At 38.7% G+C, this 22,816-nt stretch overlaps 1 protein-coding gene across 50 annotated transcripts; it reads left to right on the forward strand.

The window, feature by feature from the left end:
* The first annotated feature begins 276 nt into the window (after window positions 1–276).
* Window positions 277–21,467, forward strand: LOC127504143 (uncharacterized). 50 transcript variants are annotated; one of them, XM_051878586.1, is made up of 17 exons: window positions 277–1,382; window positions 1,702–1,845; window positions 2,969–3,131; window positions 3,217–3,409; window positions 3,765–3,842; window positions 4,636–4,713; window positions 5,507–5,584; window positions 6,378–6,455; window positions 7,251–7,328; window positions 8,122–8,199; window positions 8,995–9,072; window positions 9,410–9,463; window positions 10,410–12,408; window positions 12,521–12,586; window positions 19,680–19,817; window positions 19,965–20,036; window positions 20,460–21,467. In XM_051878586.1, exons 2-17 carry the CDS (start codon window positions 1,737–1,739, stop codon window positions 20,672–20,674), a joined length of 3,555 nt encoding a protein of 1,184 aa, XP_051734546.1. In that variant the 5' UTR covers window positions 277–1,382; window positions 1,702–1,736; the 3' UTR covers window positions 20,675–21,467. The 50 variants fall into 50 exon arrangements, with proteins under 50 accessions (XP_051734546.1, XP_051734547.1, XP_051734549.1 ...); XM_051878587.1 differs by lacking the exons at window positions 277–1,382; window positions 8,995–9,072 and having other exon boundaries at window positions 1,648–1,845; XM_051878589.1 differs by lacking the exons at window positions 277–1,382; window positions 8,122–8,199 and having other exon boundaries at window positions 1,648–1,845.
* The last annotated feature ends 1,349 nt before the right edge of the window (window positions 21,468–22,816 follow it).

Here is a 22,816-nt window from a genome sequence, read left to right on the forward strand (position 1 = left end):
CCCAGCCCATGTTCCTTTTCATTTCACTTTGGTCATTGCCAACAGACAACAAGCTGCCTTATCATAATCACAGTGAAATGATCAAGTATGAACAAATGTACATTATAATGAAAAAAACAAAACAAAAAGATAATGTGAATGCACTGGCTGGAGCATAAATATATAATAGGATATTCATATGTGTTCATGTCAGTCTATTGATAGCACATGGAAGGTATCTCCAAGGTAACAGGACACATTTTCTGTGTATGTGAGTGTATATGTGTGTGTGTGTGTGCTCTTGTTTTCATGAAAAATGAGGACATTTTTATGATAACACACCTGCAATATGAGGACACTCGGAAAAATGAGGACATTTTGGGGGTCCTCATTTTTCCATGCTCACTAAACAGTTGTAGATGCTCCTAGAATGCCTCTAAACCAAAAACCTCCAATGTCCTGAAACATCACAATTTTATGACATGAAGTGTGTAAGTGTGTTTATGTTTTTTGCTCATTTGCGGATACGCCAACTAGTGGTCAGATCTGGAACTTTAACACACTTTTAACACACATTGATGACGCACTCAACGGGTCCTCATATATAACGTTTTCATAACCAAAATATTTATCAGTTCTTTATTTATGACTTGTTAATTTGTTGAAAGATATGTGATATCTATCCTGTGAAGCGTTTTTGTTGTATGCTGATGATTGTTGTATGAGAGTCATTGGTTTCAATAATAAAAAATAAAAAACGTTTTCATACACACCAACTTTTTAAGCTAGTTTAGAATTAGCCTACTGTAATTCACACATTCCACGTAATCAGAGTAAAATAATAACATCAATTTACTATTGCTGATTAAGTATCCTGTTTACTTTGTAGAGAATCAGTTCCTCAATTAATTGAAATTAATCAGCTGGATAAGATAATGTTAGCTTATTAAACAAAGAGGAGAACATCATTAATAGGTGGGCCTGGGAATATCTGGACATGCATATTAATTAAAATAAATGTAATTAATTAATATTAAGAACTTCCTTTCAGAAACAGCATAATCATGCCACGGTGGGCCAGCATAAAAACACGGTCCGGATCTACCACATAAGGTGGAGTCTCTCCTGGTCTTTGAGTTGAAAACCTTGATTATGTCATAATCTATCAATAAACTATCAATAATGTTTAATATATAATTGGGAGTCTAAATGGCCAAATGACCAGCCAAATAACAGCAGTAAGTGGCGCTTTCCTCCCGTCGTCCGGTTGTCTGTTTGGACAAGTGAAGTGCGGCCTGCATGCTATGTGCCGGCTTTTCCCACATTCCCAGAGCCACCGAACGTCTCACAACCGTCTTACCGCTGCTGCTGCAGACTTCTCCTCAGGCATGACCTGGTAAGTGGTAAGTAATTACTTTTCTTCATTTTCAACCACAACGACAGTTATTCTTTGAGTATATGTTAAATTTGACCGCTCTTTAACAGAAATTTGTGCTTTGTATTACACTGTTGTAGCTGCCTTTGCACAGTGTTAGCATCAATCAATTTGCCCAATTAGCTAAAGTTAATGACATGCATTGGTGAGAAAATGAGTAACGTTAAGTTAAAGTTACATTTATTTCTATAGGCAGAGTAATACCATGTATACATCCTATTTTATTCAAGTATGGGTCTTTTTTTGGTACTTGTTTTGCTGACTTTTTGTCTTTAATATCTATGTAGATCTTTGCTAATTGAGGAGCACATGGTCAAAGAGCATGTCAAAAAGGAGAACCAGACTTAGCCCTGAGGCTGAGGCTATTCAGTTTATTTTATCTGGAGGTGAAAAACCTTGTTTTAAGGTCAAGTGGATCAGTGATTTTAAAGGTATGTCATATGTGGTTAAAACTTAAATATTTATATTATAACCTAGGGTTGCCACCTGTCCCTTAAAATACGGAAGATTGCGTCCCGTTTTGAATCAATACGGGACGCGATTTGTCCCGTATTTTCATAAACGGCCCATTCACCAGAGGTTTTCAGTTTGTGTAAGAGACCACTGCAAAAATTAAGTTTGTCTGGTTTGACATTTGATAGTATGTCTTTGGGTAAAGTTAATATTTTTGTTTCATTTCATATACTACTGATAACATTTCTCTCAAATTCTAAATAAAAATTTTGTTTTACAGACTATTTATTTGCAGAAAATGACTACTGGTCAAAATACCTTAAATAATGCAAAGAAAATAAGTTAATATTAAATTATAAACACAATAATAATCTGTTAACTTAAGAGTTCAGAAATCAATATTTAATAATAATAATAATAATAAATGTATAATAATTGTCTTTCATGCATCTTGGTATGCTCTCCACCAGTCTTTAGCATTGATGTTGGGTGTCTTAAGCCAGTGGTTTTCAAAGTGGGGGCCGCCAGGGGGGCATCAGCAAATTGAAGTGAAGATAAAGTGAAAAAATGATAAAAGAAAACAGCTATGGACAAACATTTTTACAAGGAAAAGGCCTGACGAGCAGATAAAAATTTGCAGGGCTTAAAGTATTCCAGCACCATGCCGGATCTCCGGCGTGTGGTCGTGAGGAAAAATATATATATTTGGGAACTTGCATGGGAACTTGCATGCGGTTTAATATTTTCGAGTCAATTGATTTCACCTACCAATCATATGAGAGGAATGCAGCTCTAACTAACCAAGCCAATCTAAAGCAGAGCAGGGCTCTAAAAAAGTTCAAGCTCAGGATTTTTTTTTTTTAACTTTAACCCCTGAAATACCCACTTTAACCCCTTTTCAGGTTCTACTGAAGCTGTTTGTTACCCACAGCATTAGCCGACTTAACCTGCCACTGTGCAACACTAACACTCATATGTTATTTATTTTGTTAAAAAGTCTGATGTTTGTTTATTTTGTAATTTGTCAATATCTTGTTAATAGCGATTTCTTAACTAATTTTGGTTGCATAACTTGACACTATTTTATTAATTTTTCCTCAGGACGTGGTGTATTTACCTGCACACCAATTGAAAAGGGATCGTTTGTCGTCGAGTACCGTGGGGAGTTAATATCACAATATGAACAGGACAAGAGGCAGAAGAAGTACACAGAAAAACAAAATGCTTTCTTGTTTGATTTTGAATTGAACAATGTCACATGGTGGTAAGTCATGGCCTATACAAGATCAGTTATTCTCTAAAGCCTTGTGGTGTTTTGTGGAAAAACCTTTTGTTTCCTCCTACTTTAGCATAGATGCGTCCCGTGAAGATGGCTCACTGGGAAGGCTGGTGAATGATTGCAACAAGTCACCAAATTGTAAAATGAAAAGGTTGACAGTCCAGGGTAAACCTCATCTTTGCTTATTCGCAATTGAAAACATCCAAGCAGAGACTGAAATAACCTACGATTATGGAGATTCTCAATGGCCATGGCGTAATCTGGTAAGTAAGACCTCTTGATAGATCATACGGTATAGGATCTGTTAAAATATAATTAGATAATTAATTTCCCTTCAGGAGTGTATGCTCCCCCTCAATATCTTCTTGTGGAATTACTTTACTGATGAAATTGTATACACTATGTTCAGTTAATTATGCACCATGAGGTGTGCTTGCATGCAACGAAGGAAAGATTCTTTAAAAAAAAAAAAAAAAGTAAAATACTAATTGTTTGATTAAAAGAAGTGAAGGTAGAAAAGGGTCTCTTTCTGCATTGATACTTTTTTAATTAAAACTTATTGTTGTATTATAGTACAATATATTTCTGACTGATAATTGTTGTTATACTTCATTGCAGACACCAAGTGGCATGATCCAGTCTCAACCTTCAGGAGACCCAGAAGTGAGCGAGAGATCCAGTTCGACCTTCCAACAGGTTACTACACATTTACTCTGGATTTCTTCTATTTTAATACATGTCTCACACAAATCTTATGCATCAATAAAATGCATTTCCACCTTCTTCAAGCAGACTAATGTGAAATGTTCAACAATCAATATTACCATCACTAGTTTCTGCATACTGTCGTGTAGGGAAATTACCCCTAGCATTTGAAAGATTTAGCTACCCCTCAAAACATTAAAAATTATCTTAATTTTCACAAAATTCAATGTTTTTACCTACTTCAAACACATGTATTGACCATGTAAGCTTCTGCTTATCAGTTTACATGGTTTAACTTCTAGGGAAGTAGATCCTTGTCCATTACTGTGGAGATTTTAGCTTTCTTTTACTACAGCAGTATAACTTAGAAGACAGGAACGCTGACTCTTTGTGTGTTCAGTCGTCATGTCCTCATTTTGCTTTAGGCTGTGAAAGACTGAACTGTGTTTCAGACGATGTCCTGATATTGTAGGTTTCAACGTTTAGAGTGTGTGTGTGTTTGTACAATATCTGTTACCCACAATATGAGGACATTGTTAGTTTTAAATATTTCCATAGAGTCTTGAATGAAAAGCCCAGGTCCTCACATTAGCTATATTTACTGCAATTTGTGTTCCTTAAATGCAAAGTTGATGCAGCCCTTGACTTCAGCAATGAGTCTTAGCCCAAAGGTGATTATGATAGAATGGGGGTGGGATTTCTTTGAACTGAAATAGGTAGGATGATTAGTTTGTTATAGTTCTGAATATTTCTGACTGATAATTGTCGTTCTACTTCATTGCAGACACCAAGTGGCATGATCCAGTCTCAACCTTCAGGAGACCCAGAAGTGAGCGAGAGATCCAGTTCGACCTTCCAACAGGTTACTACACATTTACTCTGGATTTCTTCTATTTTAATACATGTCTCACACAAATCTTATGCATCAATAAAATGCATTTCCACCTTCTTCAAGCAGACTAATGTGAAATGTTCAACAATCAATATTACCATCACTAGTTTCTGCATACTGTCGTGTAGGGAAATTACCCCTAGCATTTGAAAGATTTAGCTACCCCTCAAAACATTAAAAATTATCTTAATTTTCACAAAATTCAATGTTTTTACCTACTTCAAACACATGTATTGACCATGTAAGCTTCTGCTTATCAGTTTACATGGTTTAACTTCTAGGGAAGTAGATCCCTGTCCATTACTGTGGAGATTTTAGCTTTCTTTTACTACAGCAGTATAACTTAGAAGACAGGAACGCTGACTCTTTGTGTGTTCAGTCGTCATGTCCTCATTTTGCTTTAGGCTGTGAAAGACTGAACTGTGTTTCAGACGATGTCCTGATATTGTAGGTTTCAGCGTTTAGAGTGTGTGTGTGTTTGTACAATATCTGTTACCCACAATATGAGGACATTGTTAGTTTTAAATATTTCCATAGAGTCTTGAATGAAAAGCCCAGGTCCTCACATTAGCTATATTTACTGCAATTTGTGTTCCTTAAATGCAAAGTTGATGCAGCCCTTGACTTCAGCAATGAGTCTTAGCCCAAAGGTGATTATGATAGAATGGGGGTGGGATTTCTTTGAACTGAAATAGGTAGGATGATTAGTTTGTTATAGTTCTGAATATTTCTGACTGATAATTGTCGTTCTACTTCATTGCAGACACCAAGTGGCATGATCCAGTCTCAACCTTCAGGAGACCCAGAAGTGAGCGAGAGATCCAGTTCGACCTTCCAACAGGTTACTACACATTTACTCTGGATTTCTTCTATTTTAATACATGTCTCACACAAATCTTATGCATCAATAAAATGCATTTCCACCTTCTTCAAGCAGACTAATGTGAAATGTTCAACAATCAATATTACCATCACTAGTTTCTGCATACTGTCGTGTAGGGAAATTACCCCTAGCATTTGAAAGATTTAGCTACCCCTCAAAACATTAAAAATTATCTTAATTTTCACAAAATTCAATGTTTTTACCTACTTCAAACACATGTATTGACCATGTAAGCTTCTGCTTATCAGTTTACATGGTTTAACTTCTAGGGAAGTAGATCCCTGTCCATTACTGTGGAGATTTTAGCTTTCTTTTACTACAGCAGTATAACTTAGAAGACAGGAACGCTGACTCTTTGTGTGTTCAGTCGTCATGTCCTCATTTTGCTTTAGGCTGTGAAAGACTGAACTGTGTTTCAGACGATGTCCTGATATTGTAGGTTTCAGCGTTTAGAGTGTGTGTGTGTTTGTACAATATCTGTTACCCACAATATGAGGACATTGTTAGTTTTAAATATTTCCATAGAGTCTTGAATGAAAAGCCCAGGTCCTCACATTAGCTATATTTACTGCAATTTGTGTTCCTTAAATGCAAAGTTGATGCAGCCCTTGACTTCAGCAATGAGTCTTAGCCCAAAGGTGATTATGATAGAATGGGGGTGGGATTTCTTTGAACTGAAATAGGTAGGATGATTAGTTTGTTATAGTTCTGAATATTTCTGACTGATAATTGTCGTTCTACTTCATTGCAGACACCAAGTGGCATGATCCAGTCTCAACCTTCAGGAGACCCAGAAGTGAGCGAGAGATCCAGTTCGACCTTCCAACAGGTTACTACACATTTACTCTGGATTTCTTCTATTTTAATACATGTCTCACACAAATCTTATGCATCAATAAAATGCATTTCCACCTTCTTCAAGCAGACTAATGTGAAATGTTCAACAATCAATATTACCATCACTAGTTTCTGCATACTGTCGTGTAGGGAAATTACCCCTAGCATTTAATAGATTTAGCTACCCCTCAAAACATTAAAAATTATCTTAATTTTCACAAAATTCAATATTTTTACCTACTTCAAACACATGTATTGACCATGTAAGCTTCTGCTTATCAGTTTACATGGTTTAACTTCTAGGGAAGTAGATCCTTGTCCATTACTGTGGAGATTTTAGCTTTCTTTTACTACAGCAGTATAACTTAGAAGACAGGAACGCTGACTCTTTGTGTGTTCAGTCGTCATGTCCTCATTTTGCTTTAGGCTGTGAAAGACTGAACTGTGTTTCAGACGATGTCCTGATATTGTAGGTTTCAACGTTTAGAGTGTGTGTGTGTGTTTGTACAATATCTGTTACCCACAATATGAGGACATTGTTAGTTTTAAATATTTCCATAGAGTCTTGAATGAAAAGCCCAGGTCCTCACATTAGCTATATTTACTGCAATTTGTGTTCCTTAAATGCAAAGTTGATGCAGCCCTTGACTTCAGCAATGAGTCTTAGCCCAAAGGTGATTATGATAGAATGGGGGTGGGATTTCTTTGAACTGAAATAGGTAGGATGATTAGTTTGTTATAGTTCTGAATATTTCTGACTGATAATTGTCGTTCTACTTCATTGCAGACACCAAGTGGCATGATCCAGTCTCAACCTTCAGGAGACCCAGAAGTGAGCGAGAGATCCAGTTCGACCTTCCAACAGGTTACTACACATTTACTCTGGATTTCTTCTATTTTAATACATGTCTCACACAAATCTTATGCATCAATAAAATGCATTTCCACCTTCTTCAAGCAGACTAATGTGAAATGTTCAACAATCAATATTACCATCACTAGTTTCTGCATACTGTCGTGTAGGGAAATTACCCCTAGCATTTGAAAGATTTAGCTACCCCTCAAAACATTAAAAATTATCTTAATTTTCACAAAATTCAATGTTTTTACCTACTTCAAACACATGTATTGACCATGTAAGCTTCTGCTTATCAGTTTACATGGTTTAACTTCTAGGGAAGTAGATCCCTGTCCATTACTGTGGAGATTTTAGCTTTCTTTTACTACAGCAGTATAACTTAGAAGACAGGAACGCTGACTCTTTGTGTGTTCAGTCGTCATGTCCTCATTTTGCTTTAGGCTGTGAAAGACTGAACTGTGTTTCAGACGATGTCCTGATATTGTAGGTTTCAACGTTTAGAGTGTGTGTGTGTTTGTACAATATCTGTTACCCACAATATGAGGACATTGTTAGTTTTAAATATTTCCATAGAGTCTTGAATGAAAAGCCCAGGTCCTCACATTAGCTATATTTACTGCAATTTGTGTTCCTTAAATGCAAAGTTGATGCAGCCCTTGACTTCAGCAATGAGTCTTAGCCCAAAGGTGATTATGATAGAATGGGGGTGGGATTTCTTTGAACTGAAATAGGTAGGATGATTAGTTTGTTATAGTTCTGAATATTTCTGACTGATAATTGTCGTTCTACTTCATTGCAGACACCAAGTGGCATGATCCAGTCTCAACCTTCAGGAGACCCAGAAGTGAGCGAGAGATCCAGTTCGACCTTCCAACAGGTTACTACACATTTACTCTGGATTTCTTCTATTTTAATACATGTCTCACACAAATCTTATGCATCAATAAAATGCATTTCCACCTTCTTCAAGCAGACTAATGTGAAATGTTCAACAATCAATATTACCATCACTAGTTTCTGCATACTGTCGTGTAGGGAAATTACCCCTAGCATTTAATAGATTTAGCTACCCCTCAAAACATTAAAAATTATCTTAATTTTCACAAAATTCAATATTTTTACCTACTTCAAACACATGTATTGACCATGTAAGCTTCTGCTTATCAGTTTACATGGTTTAACTTCTAGGGAAGTAGATCCTTGTCCATTACTGTGGAGATTTTAGCTTTCTTTTACTACAGCAGTATAACTTAGAAGACAGGAACGCTGACTCTTTGTGTGTTCAGTCGTCATGTCCTCATTTTGCTTTAGGCTGTGAAAGACTGAACTGTGTTTCAGACGATGTCCTGATATTGTAGGTTTCAACGTTTAGAGTGTGTGTGTGTGTTTGTACAATATCTGTTACCCACAATATGAGGACATTGTTAGTTTTAAATATTTCCATAGAGTCTTGAATGAAAAGCCCAGGTCCTCACATTAGCTATATTTACTGCAATTTGTGTTCCTTAAATGCAAAGTTGATGCAGCCCTTGACTTCAGCAATGAGTCTTAGCCCAAAGGTGATTATGATAGAATGGGGGTGGGATTTCTTTGAACTGAAATAGGTAGGATGATTAGTTTGTTATAGTTCTGAATATTTCTGACTGATAATTGTCGTTCTACTTCATTGCAGACACCAAGTGGCATGATCCAGTCTCAACCTTCAGGAGACCCAGAAGTGAGCGAGAGATCCAGTTCGACCTTCCAACAGGTTACTACACATTTACTCTGGATTTCTTTCTTTAAAAGTTACATAATTCTTTTGGTTCTGATGTAAATTACACCCCTTTTTACCTTGCTACAACAAACATTTATTGTAAAACTTGTAAAAAATGTGTTTTTGTGTAAAACTTCAGTATGTTGCGATTTCATCTCAATGTCATATGGCAGTATGTTTGTAACATGTAAGTAAATTATCCTCAGGGTTAGGTTGAGCATAAAATTGTTCACCTATGAACCAAAATGATTTTCTTAATTAGTATTATGTATTATTTTGTTATTTTCAGTTATAGTACTAAAATACATATTTATTCATCTTTTCATTTAAGGCCAACCACTCCACTGGAATTGCATCCTTCCATCATGTACTTACTGCAGAGCAGGTGAGACAGCTACATTCAAAGTTATTTTTCTTCTTTAACTAATGTGAATATTTACTGTTAGGAAATAGTGTATAATTCCAGGTGAGACTACGGGTTTGTACACATGATGTTTGATTTGAACAGCTTAGAGTAAAACAGCGTCTGCAAAATCTGAAGCGTCATCATGATTGTTGTGAGGATCGTTATGAGAAGGCTGATCCAAGCCTAAATCAAACTATCTTGTTATTATAAGAAAAGTATTTATCTTTAGTATTTTAATGTTACAAGAACATTATTTCTATAACATAAATTAGCCTAGCCTTTTAAGAATAGCTTAATTTCTTACTCCAAAGACTTTAAAGAAATGTTTCTCAGATGGTTAATCTGAGAAACATTGACATCTAAATGTATTTACAATTATATTTAAAAAGATCTGTTTTTGCTTTCAGTCTGATGCTAAATTAAGTGGAGAGTATTAATTTGTATATAACATGTAGAATAGATATGATGCAAATTATTGACCACAGGTTCCTAGGTATGCATAAAACTGGCATTGGGGGAATCATACGCTATCTCGGCTGCAGTCTGAATGGAAGCGGTGTGATGTGAATTTGGGACAATCAGCATTAAGTGGATATAACTTGGGGTGAACATTTCTGTTTGATGAAAATTATTAATCATTTCAAAGGTTGGACCTCCCTCAGTCGATGATGGTGGATTTCATGATGAAAAATCAACAAGCTCAAATGACCATGTAATAAATACCAATAGACAACAATAATGAAATAGTAAAACACAAAACATATTAAGAAGCTCAAATATTACTTTTAATTTTATGGTTTTTATTAATATGTTTAAATGTTGTGTTATGCACAATGTGATGGTACTAGGATAACAATATTCTAGCTATTATTAAATGTTTAACTTATTAATGGAATGAGATGCTTTTCTCTCCATTTTCCTTTAGATCTCTAATGACATGACTGATGAATCTTCGGATGCAACGGACTATGATGATGCCAACTATGTTCCAGATTCAAGTGGCAACTCCTCTGACACAAGTTATTCTAGTAGAGATCTAAAAATCATAGACAATCATCTTCCCCACAGAGTGTTAAAGGAAAAATCATTGGGGATCGATACAGCCCACAGTTCGGATAGTACCAACAGTTCCAAGGAGCAGAGAAGTTTTAGTTCCTCAAAGATAAGCAGCGGCCATTGTAGTTCAGTGATAAGTTGCAGTGACAGTTCATCAGAGAAGACCTCGCACAGCTCCATAAATGTCACTTCGTTGCCAAACACAGCAAAGCGAAGCAAGTACAACAAGAAACAATATTGTCTATATTGTAATAAGGCCATTTCTAAATTGGCGAGACACCTCGAATCCGCTCACAGTACACAGCTTGATGTCGCAAAGGCTTTCAGTTTTAAGAAAAGATCTCGCGAAAGAAAAGATTTGTTACGCTCACTTAAGAAGAGGGGAAACTTTAACCATAATGCCACTGTGGCAAGCAGTGGTGTTGGAGAAATGGTTGCTTGTCGAAGACCCACTAGAGACAAACAATCTAATGACTTCAGTCACTGCAAGTTTTGTCAAGGACTCTATGCAAGAGATAGTCTATGGAGACATGTCAGAAACTGCCCTCAGAAGTCTGTTGAGGTGGAGACTAGAGTTGGGCAAAAACGGATCCACATTGACCTACCAAAAGCTGATACAGTTCATGATGCTGTTTGGAAGATTGCTTGTGAAATGAACCAGGATGACATTTCTTTAGTTGTAAGGAGTGAAAGAGACATCCTTAGTCTTGGCGAGTCAATGTACAATGGCAGGAAACCAAATGAGAAAAGAAATGATTACATACGTCAAAAAATGAGAGAGATGGCTAGACTCTTGATAACTGCAAGAGCTACAACACCTTTGAAGAGCACTGAAGACCTTGTTATGCCCAGTAATTTTCCCCACGTGATACAAGCAGTGAGATCTGTTGCTGGTTATGACTTGGATAGCAACTCATATAAAACCCCATCATTGGCTTTAAAATTGGGTCACAGTTTGGCTAAGGTTGCAGGCATTGTGCAATGCAATGCCATCATTGCAAATCGCAATGCTGTCGCAGAGTCTGCCAAGCAATTCTCCACTCTGTATGAGAAAAGATGGGCGGAATCCATTTCAAGTGCTGCACTGGGTACACTTCATCAAGCCAAATGGAATAAACCACATGTTTTGCCCTTTACACAGGATGTGTCTCTGCTGCACAAGTTTCTTGCTACTGAGCGTGCTAAGTGCATGAAGGACCTTGAGGAAGAACCCAACATCAAAAGCTTTGGGAATCTTGCACAAGTGACTTTGACGCAGGTGGTACTATTTAACAGAAGAAGGCAAGGGGAAGTTTCAAAAATGGAACTCCAGGCTTTCACATCCAGAAATCGTACAGAGTTGAATCCTGACATTATGATGGGCCTTACTGAGTTTGAGAGGAAGGTTGCAAAGTACTTTGACAGAGTTGAGATTCGAGGTAAAAGGTCACGAATGGTGCCCGTGCTTCTCACACCTGACATGATCACTGCAATGGATCTCCTCATTAAAAACAGGAATGAGTGTCAAGTCCACACAGAGAATGTGTACTTGTTTGCACGCCCATGTGTGCTTTCCCATTACAGAGGCTCTGACTGCTTCCGCAAGTATTCAAAACGATGTGGTGCAAAAAACCCAGAGTCACTCACCTCAACAAGATTGAGGAAACAAGTTGCCACTTTGTCAACAGTACTAAACTTAAAAGAAAATGAAATGGATCAACTTGCTACCTTTCTAGGACATGATATAAGGGTCCACAGGGAATTCTATCGGCTTCCAGAGAGTACCCTGCAGCTTGCAAAAGTTAGCAAACTGTTGATAGCAATGGAAAAAGGAAGACTGTCTGACCTGCAAGGGAAAGGGCTGGATGACATTGAGATCAATCCTGGAGGTGAAATTCAGTTTTAAATGTAGTTTATAAGTACTTCTTATATCACATTTATACTTGTATTTAGTCTTTGATTTAAATACTTGGTCCAAACTGTTTTTTTTTACCCAACCAGATGAAGTAGGCACGAGTGATGATGATTCCAGTGAAGAAACCATTGCTGACCTACATCAACATGAAGGTATACTGACTTATGTGATAATATCTTTAGGTTATGACCAGGGAGACAGACAGTAGAGACCTGATGATAGTGTTAGATGGGCTTAAAGGAACAGTTTTAAATAAATGTAAAAAGATGGGAGAGATTATGTATAAACATGGTGCTGAATTATTTAGAATCATTAATAGAAAGAAGGTGGACAGGTTTTAATCAATTAAGTCTAAACAGCAGCAAGAAATAAATAAATAGTGAATGAGAGAAGACAACTAAGAAAGCAATAGTTACAGTACATGATAAAGCTAATTAATGTTTTGCAAAAAGTCTGGTTAGCAGTACAGAAGGAGTAAGTTAGGACAGCCTTTTATTGGGATGTTAAGTCAAAAGGAAAAATGTAACTTTGAACATTTAAAGTAAGAGGTAGAGGAATAGTTAACTTAAAAGATTACTCCGATACAGAAAACAATAGAGAGGTAGGCCTTCCTCTTGATATCCCACCATGAGGAGAGATATACTACAGTATACTTTTTGATATGAGTGGGCCTTTTCAAGCCAGCAGGTTCAGACTTCCACTAAGCTCTTTTGTGGTCTGACATTGAGGTTGATTTCATAGAATAATACAATCAAGTCAAGTCACCTTAATTTATATAGCACTTTTAACAGTATGGATTGTTTCAAAGCAGCTTGACAGTAATAATAGAAATTAGCGTAACAGTGAAGTTGCGAAGATCATTAGTCATTAACTTAGGGGCCGCTAACACGACACCGTTCTAACAGAAAACCCTTAACGCGCTCCGGCCGCCCAAACAATTATCCGTTTTCTCTGCGCAAACCCGCGAAAAACACAGACGGCGCGCACATGCGCATCACGTGTTCTGTCGATAGGGAGCTTTCCTGTAGCTCAAACAGTAGAGCGTCTAAGTTGCTCTGGACAAAAGCGTCTGCCAAATGCATAAATGTAAATGTGAATGCGCATTTGAATATATATGTGCGCAGGCGTGTAGTCCTTCACAAATCAACCATCAACAAACTACTTGTTAGGCCTTAATGTATAATTCAGGAATTTTGTCACGTCTGCGTAGCCACGCGAACTGGAATTATCCCGACAACGTTTTATCTGTATAGAGGTAAAGGGAAAGAGGCCTTCACAGGGAGAGACTAGCTGACACTTCAGGACTGCTTTGTTGTCGTGTCCTGGCGCTGGTCCTTCATCAGATCTGGATCCGGCGGACTGCGGTAAACCTCGGGATAAACAGAGAGACTAATATTAACGTAGACGCTATACTTCTTATGATGTACCAAGTACATCAGGATTTATGGGAAGTGTTCCCGGTCCCGGCTGATCTAAACTATGCAGCCTAACATTGAATTATACAAGTCTATAATGGGTTATGTGTATGCTAGGCCAAAGAGATGTGTTTTTAGTCTAGATTTAAACTGAGAGAGCGTGTCTGCTTCCCGGACAATGCTAGGAAGACTGTTCCAGAGTTTTGGTGCTAAATAGGAAAAGGCTGTACCGCCAGCAGTCGATTTTGATATTCTAGGTATTATCAACTGGCCGGAATTTTGAGCAATAGACGTGATGGAGTATAATGCGTTAAGAGCTCGCTCAATGCGTTAAGGGAGCTAAACCATTTAGTGCTTTGTAAGTAATCAGCAATATTTTAAAATGTATCTTCTTCTTCTACTTTCGGCTTCTCCCTTCAGGGGTCGCCACAGCGAATCATCTCTCCACCTATCCCTATCTTCTGCATCCTCAACACTTGCGTCCACTAGCTTCATATCATCATTTATTACATCCATATACCTCCGCTTTGGCCTTCCTCTTTGCCTCCTGCCTGGCAGCTCCATGTCCAACATTCTCCTACCAATATACTCACTCTCCCTCCTCTGAACATGTGCAAACCATCTTAATCTGTCCTCTCTAACTTTGTCCCCCAAACGTCCAACATGAGCTGTCCCTCTGATGTACTCGTTCCTAATTCTGTCCAACCTTGTCACTCCCAAAGAGAACCTCAACATCTTCAGCTCTGCTACCTCCATCTCTGACTCCTGTCTCTTCCTCAGTGACACTGTCTCTAAACCATACAGCATGGCAGGTCTCACCACGGTCTTGTACACCTTCCCCTTGATTCTCGCTGATATTTTCCTATCACACAGAACTCCCGACACCTTTCTCCACCCATTCCAACCTGCCTGCACTCGCTTCTTCACCTCCTTCCCACACTCCCCATTACTCTGGACTGTTGAGCCCAAGTACTTAAACTCCTGTACCTTCTTCACCTCTTCACTCTGTAATCGTACTGTTCCATTTCCCTCCCTTTCATTCACACACATGTATTCAGTCTTACTACGACTGACTTTCATTCCTCTTCTCTCCAGAGCAAACCTCCACATCTCCAGGTTTTCCTCCACCTGTTCCCTGCTCTCACTACAGATCACAATGTCATCTGCAAACATCATTGTCCAAGGAGACTCCTGTCTGACCTCTTCTGACAGCTGGTCCATCACCATAGCAAACAGGAAGGGGCTCAGAGCCGATCCCTGATGCAGTCCCACCTCCACTTTGAACTCCTCTGTCTGACCTATAGTACACCTAACCACTGTCATGCTCCCCTCATACATGTCCTGCACCACTCTGACATACTTTTCTGCTACTCCTGACTTCCTCATACAATACCACAGCTCTTCTCTCGGCACCCTGTCGTATGCTTTCTCCAAGTCTACAAGCACACAGTGCAACTCTCTCTGACCATCCCTATACTTCTCTATCAAAATTCTCAGAGCAAAAATTGCATCAGTTGTGGGCATGAAGCCATACTGCTGCTCACAAATTTCCACTACCTTCCTTAACCTGGCTTCCACTACTCTTTCCCATAGCTTCATTGTATGGCTCATCAACTTTATACCCCTATAGTTGCCGCAACACGTCACCCTTATTCTTAAAGATCGGCACTAACACACTTCTTCTCCATTCCTCAGGCATCTTCTCACTAGTTAAAAATTCCACTGCTGCCTCTCCTAGACACTTCCAGACCTCCACCAGGATGTCGTCAGGACCCACTGCCTTTCCACTTTTCATCCTCTTCATAGCCTTCCTGACTTCATCCTTTCTAATCTTATCTACTTTCTGTTCCACAGAGTTCACCCCTTCTACTTTTTTTTTTTTCTTTTTTTTTTTTCCTCTCATTTTCCTCATTCATCAGCTCTTCAAAGTACTCCTTCCATCTTCTCTGTACACTCTCCTCACTTGTGAGCACCTTTCCATCTATTCTTAACTCTAACTTTCTGCACATCCTTCCCATCTCGATCCCTCTGCCTAGCTAACCTGTACAAGTCCTTCTCTCCTTCTCTAGTGTCTAACCTAGTGTACAACTTGTCATACGCCTTCTGCTTGGCCTTAGACACCTCCCTCTTTACTCTGCGCTGTAACTCCTTGTATTCCTGTCTATTCTCTTCAGTCCTGTCCATGTCCCACTTCTTCTTGGCTAACCTCTTCCTCTGAATACTATCCTGAACTTCCTCATTCCACCACCAAGTCTCCTTATCTTCTTTCCTCCTTCCAGATGACACACCCAGCACTATTCTTCCTGTCTCCCTGATCACTTCTGCTGTAGTTTCCCAGTCATCTGGCAGCACTACCTGACCACCCAGAGCCTGCCTCAACTTCTGTCTAAATTCCTCACAACATTCCTCCTTTTTCAGCTTCCACCACTTGGTTTTCTTCTCTATCTTTGACCTCTTCTTCTTGCAGACCATCAAAGTCATCCTACACATCACCATCCTATGCTGTCTGGCTACACTCTCTCCAACTACCACTTTACAGTCACTAATCTCTTTCAGATTGCCTCTTCTACATAGGATGTAGTCCACCTGTGTGCTCCTACCTCCACTCTTGTAAGTCACTCTATGCTCCTCCCTCTTCTGAAAATAAGTGTTAACCACAGCCAAGTCCACTACCATCTGTCCTTCAAGGTTCCTTTCCTTAACTCCAAACTTGCCCATCACCTCCTCATCACCTGTGTTCCCCTCACCAACATGTCCATTAAAATCTGCTCCTATCACCACTCTCTCACCCGTGGGAATATTCTCTACCACCTCATCTAATTCACTCCAGAATCTCTTTCTCCTCTAACTCACAACCTACCTGTGGGGCGTACCCACTAACAACATTCAACATCACCCCTTCAATCTCTAACTTCAGACTCATAACCCTGTCTGACACTCTCTTCACCTCCAGAACATTCCTCACAAACTCCTCCTTCAGGACCACACCTACCCCATTTCTCTTACTATCCACACCATAATAAAACAGCTTGAATTCTGCTCCTATACTACGAGCCTTGCTACCCTTCCACCTGGTCTCCTGTACACACAGTATATCCACCTTCCTTCTCTCCATCATGTCAGCTAGCTCTCTACCTTTCCCTGTCATAGTACCAACATTCAGAGTTCCTATTCTCAGTCCTATACTCTTACCTTTTCTCTTCTCTCTCTGACTACACACTCTCCTCCCTCCTCTACTTCTTTGACCAACAGTAGCCCAATTTCCACTGGCGTCCTGTAGGTCAACGGCGCCGATGGCGGTCGTTGTTAACCTGGGCCTTGACCGATCCGGTATGAAATTCAGAGTACTGATGATTCGCATGATCAAATTTGGCAATGTTTTATGCCAGATGCCCTTCCTGACGCAACCCTCTCTATTTATCCGGGCTTGGGACCGGCACAGAAGTCACTGGACTGTGACCCCCATGGCTAGATTCAATATTTTAAAATGTATACGTTGTTTAATAGGGAGCCAGTGCAATGTTGACAGAACTGGGCTAATGTGATCATACTTCCTGGTTCTAGTAAGAACTCGAGCTGCTGCGTTTTGGACCAGCTTGAGTTTGTTTATTAAGCAAGCAGTGCAACCACCCAGTAGAGCATTACAATAATCTAGCCTTGAGGTCATAAACGCATGAACTGTTCAGCATTTTGCATTGAAAGCATGTGCCGTAATGTAGATATATTTTTAAGATGGTAGAATGCAATTTTACAGATGCTAGAAACATGGCTTTCAAATGAAAGATTGGTATCCAAGAGCACACCCAGGTTCCTAACTGACGACGATGACTTGACAGTGCAGCCATCAAGTGTTAGACAGTATTCTAGGTTACTACTTGTGGAGTTTTTTTGTCCAATAATTAGAATCTGTTTTTTCTGAATTAAGTTGCAGAAAATTACTAGTCATCCAATTTTTTTTTAAATCAGCTATGCATTCCGTTAATCTTGTGAATTGGTAAGTTTCGTCAGGGCGTGAAGAAATATAGAGCTGAGTATCGTCAGCATAACAATGAAAACTAACGCCATGCTTCCTAATGATATCTCCCAAGGGTAGCATGTACAGGGTAAAAAGCAACGGTCCTAGCACTGAGCCCTGTGGTACTCCATACTGAACTTGTGATCGGTGTGACATCTCTTCATTTACTGCTACAAACTGATAACGGTCAGATAAGTATGATTTAAACCATGCCAATGTAGTTCCACTAATGCCAACATAATTTTTGAGTCTATTCAAAAGAATGTTGTGGTCAATAATATCGAATGCAGCGCTAAGATCGAGTAACACTAATAGAGAGATACAACCACGATCGGATGATAAGAGTAAATCATTTGTAACTCTGATGAGAGCAGTCTCAGTACTGTGAGGACACTGTGAAGACACTGCCTTTTCTAGTATTTTTGACAGAAAGGGTAGATTTGAGATTGGCCTGTAATTGACTAATTCTGTAGGATCAAGTTGCGTTTTTTTTAATAAGCGGTTTAATCATAGCCAGCTTAAACGTTTTTGGTATGTATCCTGATGGACAAAGATGAATTAATGATATTAAGAAGAGGATCTATGACCTCTGGAAGCATTTCTTTCAGTAGCTTAGTTGGTATAGAGTCTAACATACATGTTGTCGATTTAACGAGTTTAGAAAATTCTTCCTCTCCTATAGCAATGAATGAATCAAATTTTTTCGTCAGGGAGACTACAATGCACTGCCTGATGCAAAACTGTAGTAGACGGTTGCATAATTATAATTTTCTCCCTAATATTATCAATCTTGTAAGTAAAAGAAGTTCATAAAGTCATTACTGCTGTGCTGCTTGGAAACGTCTGAGCTTGAAGCTTTATTTTTCGTTAGTTTAGCCACTGTTTTAAATAAATACCTAGAGTTTTGTTTGTTTTCTTCTAACAGGGTTGAAAAATAAGCCAATCTAGCAGCTTTTAACGCCTCTCTGTATGAAATTGTGTTCTCTTTCCATGCAATGCGAAATACCTCTAGTTTTGTTTTCTTCCAGCTGTGCTCCTTTTTTTTGGCTGCTGTTTTAAGGGCCCGAGTGTGCTCGTTGTACCACGGCGTTGGACTGTTTTCTTTAATCTTCTTTAAGCGTAAAGGAGCAACTGTGTCTAAAGTGCTGGAAAAGAGAGAGTTTAAAGTTTCTGTCGCAATATCGAGTTCTTCTAAATTGATCAGGAAGATTATTAATAAACATATTTGTAACACGGAGTCAGCTTTGCAGCCTTAGCTAAATTAAGTATACATGATACTAGGTAATGATCTGAGATGTCGTCGCTCTGCTGCAGAATTTCAACGGTATCAACATTTATTCCATGTGACAGTATTAGGTCTAGAATATGATTACGGCAATGAGTGGGGTCCTGGCACATGTTGCCTAACTCCAATAGAGTTTAGAATGTCTCTAAATGCCAATCCCAATGTGTCTTTTTCATTGTCTACATGGATATTAAAATTACCAACAATTAGTACTTTATCTGCAGCCAGTACTAACTCTGATAGAAAATCAGCAAATTCTTTGGTAAAGTCTGTATGGTGGCCTGTAGCCAGCACAAGTCTCAAACGTGATTTATCATTTACACTAGATAGTTATATTAAGCACCAAGACTTCAAAAGAATTATATTTGAAACTAGACTTCTTAGTAATTCTAAAAATATTACTATAAAATACAGCAACACCTCCCCCTTTGCCTTTCAGATGAGGTTCATGTTTATAACCGTAATCTTGTGGGGCAATCAAACAAACTAATTGTCATTTAATGCTCATATTTCATTTTTACTTTTCAAAGGCTCAAGAACTGAGACTTCTGGGGATCGGACACTTCTGAGGCACTCGCATGCTTCAACCACCCTGGATCATTTGGGGGGCACTTCTGCCTCAACCGTCTTGGACAACGTAAATGTCAGCAACACTCAACCAAGACATGGTAAAATATAAAATGCGCCAAAATACAAAATGTGCATACCAAAAAGTGAATGCGTTCATAATGAAAACAACTATTTATTCTTGCCTTCACAGAGAGGGCAGTATGTGAAGCTTTTATCTGAAATATATTTAAATTCATGGTTTTCAGATTCCCAGCAGAACACAGCACTTCAAATGGTTACATCCCAAACTTCTTCAAAGGGCTCCACTGCAAAGCAAGGTAAATACTGTAAGCATTTTGGATCCACATTACTCTTTTAGAAAAATGTATTAAATTTAATGAATGCCATATACTATCATAACTACTAAATTATCACGACTGGAAATGGCAGTCAGGTATCCAAATCACAAGGCTTAGGCGGAGTCAAGGTACACAGAATAAAGGTCAATATAACACTAGGGGACTAACACTGGGAAACAAAGGACGCTGGAACACTTACTGATACAGAGGAGACGAACTAGCATCAACAAATAGGGACAGACATGTGAAATAAAACAGGAAATACTAAACGGAGAAAAAAAAAAAACTTATCAGAGAACGGATGTAACAAAATATATATTTTTTTTATCAAATCCTCAATGTTTCACTTTAGCAGAGCCATTGTTTCATCTTTAATACATTTCTTTTGTTTACATCCGACAGCTGGGAAGGTGAGGAGCAAGTGGACAGGTAATGAAGTGAAGGCTGTGGAGCGGCACATGATTCATTTCATAACCAGCTGCAAGGTGCCAGGTAAAAAGGACTGTGACTCCTGCCTCCAGGCAGAACCAGTGGCTCTGAAAGACAGAGACTGGGTTGCAATCAAATACTACATTCACAACAGAATCATATCAATGAAAAGGAAGATGAATAGATAGAACTAGAACATGCCAACTGTGGCTCAGGTGCAATTTAATTTCTGTTGAACTTAGAAAATTGCTCACTGTGTGCTGTTATAATCAGTGTCACCTTAGATATCCAGTGAAAATGTTTGTAATGGGTTTCGTTTGATATTCTCATTTTCATTCAAGGATTGCTATTGATGATTTCTTGTACAAGCATGCCACCTAGTTTTGACTGAAGCTGCCATGTTGACATGTATTCATGAGGGCTATTGATTTTTTATTTTTATTTTTTTTTTTTTTGATCTGTCACAGTTGGTTTCGTGTTTGGCTTCACGTTTGTTTTAATGTCTCTTATTTTGTAATCTCGTCATGTTTCAGCTCCCGGTCTTGTCATGTGATTCCCTTCTCATCATGTGATCATGTCATATGCTTCCCTAGTCTTGTGTTATGTTCCTATTGGTTGGTTTAGTTGTCATATCCTGATTGGTTCCCTTGTTTCATGTGTCTTGTTCTCATTGGTTGTTGTAGTCATGTGATCCCGCTAGTCCTGTATAAATACTCCTCATGTTTCCATAGTCTCTTGTTGAGTATTGTGATTGTTTTCTGTAACCGCTGCCGGTGAGTTCTCTGACAAGTCTGTTCCAAGTCACGTCTGTTCATGGTTCATGCTTCAGGTCTGTTCCTGCTTCAAGTCTGTTCATGCTTCAGGTCTGTTCATGCTTCAGGTCTGTTCATGCTTCAGGTCAAGTCTGTTCTAGTCGAGTCATCGTTTATGTTGTATCTGTTCACGTTTGGAAATAAACTGCACATGGGTTCATCACTTCAACTTGCCTCCAGTGGACCTACGTTACATTATCCCCACCCTTCAGACACTTTTTTTTTTTTTTTTTTTTCTTACTACTTCAGGATCCATATCATAATGCATTGTTTCAAGTAACTGACATCATTTCTTTCATAGAATAAGGTTTAAAAGTATATGTAATCTATACCCTCAGTGTCAACAAGCAAGTACTTAAAGGGATTGTTACTTTCACACATATTTCCCAGGTTTTCAGTGTTGCTTTGTTTTTGCACAAGTTGTTTAATGTGCTCTTTCAGCTATTGAAAAATCCTTATGAGTGGGTGTTACTTTTAACAGGCCTTGTGTGTTAAATTCCATTAACATAATTCGGATGTACATTCTGACATTATTAAACTGGTTAGCTGAATACACTGTAATGTTTCAGGCTGAAGCTTTAATAATGTATTCATAATTTTCTTCTTTATAGAATGACGCTAAAGAGAGTAGTTCTTTAAAGGACAATTCCGGCGCAAAATGAACCTAGGGGCGATGCATTGAGAACTTTGTAAGTGTAAGACAGTACATTACACGTATACAGGCAGGAGCCATCTTGGAAAACAGTCTCGACCAGTCGAGCCACGAATGGCGTGCTAAGTGAGCTGGTCAATAGGCTTAAGTCAGGTCATCTCACGTAGCACAGCGTTTGTGGCTCGACTGGTCGAGACTGTTTTCCAAGATGGCTCCTGCCTGTATACGCGTAATGTACTGGCATCTCTCCTTGATCAGCTAGCTGCCTGCCCCCTGAATACTCTGTGAAAAAGCCCAGTCTCGGGAGACAACACAGGAATCGTAATGTCAAAAAAACACTAGGTGCACAGGTTCTGCTCCAAAATACAACAAACCACATTCCAGCCAATCACCGACAAGATGGCTGGCATTTTCTATCGCAGGAAGGATGAGTTAGCTTTTATATATCTCTGAGCCACTCAGTTTTACTAGATTTTATCAACCTGTAAATGTGAAAAAGGTTTACTGAGCATTGAGCATGCCTGTATTGTACACCGCTGCTTCTAATGTAGAAAGAAATTTCAAACATTTAACAGCAGCCAAATTGCAAATATGCACCCTATTTTATTCATTACTGAGTCTTTATAAGTCATTTAAATCTGAAAATTGAATGTGTATCTATGGGCCTCACAAATCACTTAAACATGAAATGACAGTGTTTGTTGCTATGACCTCATAAGTCACAAAAACCCAAACATGTCCTCACAAGTAGCATCAAAATCAGGTCTGCCCAAAATATAGCCTTAGACAAAATCTCAACAGATGGATCTATTCCTTGAAGCATTGGTAGGAAATTATTTGATAACCAGGTCTGTTGGACCTTGGGA

This window comes from Ctenopharyngodon idella, chromosome 21, assembly GCF_019924925.1.
Source record: "Ctenopharyngodon idella isolate HZGC_01 chromosome 21, HZGC01, whole genome shotgun sequence".
NCBI lineage: Eukaryota > Metazoa > Chordata > Actinopteri > Cypriniformes > Xenocyprididae > Ctenopharyngodon > Ctenopharyngodon idella.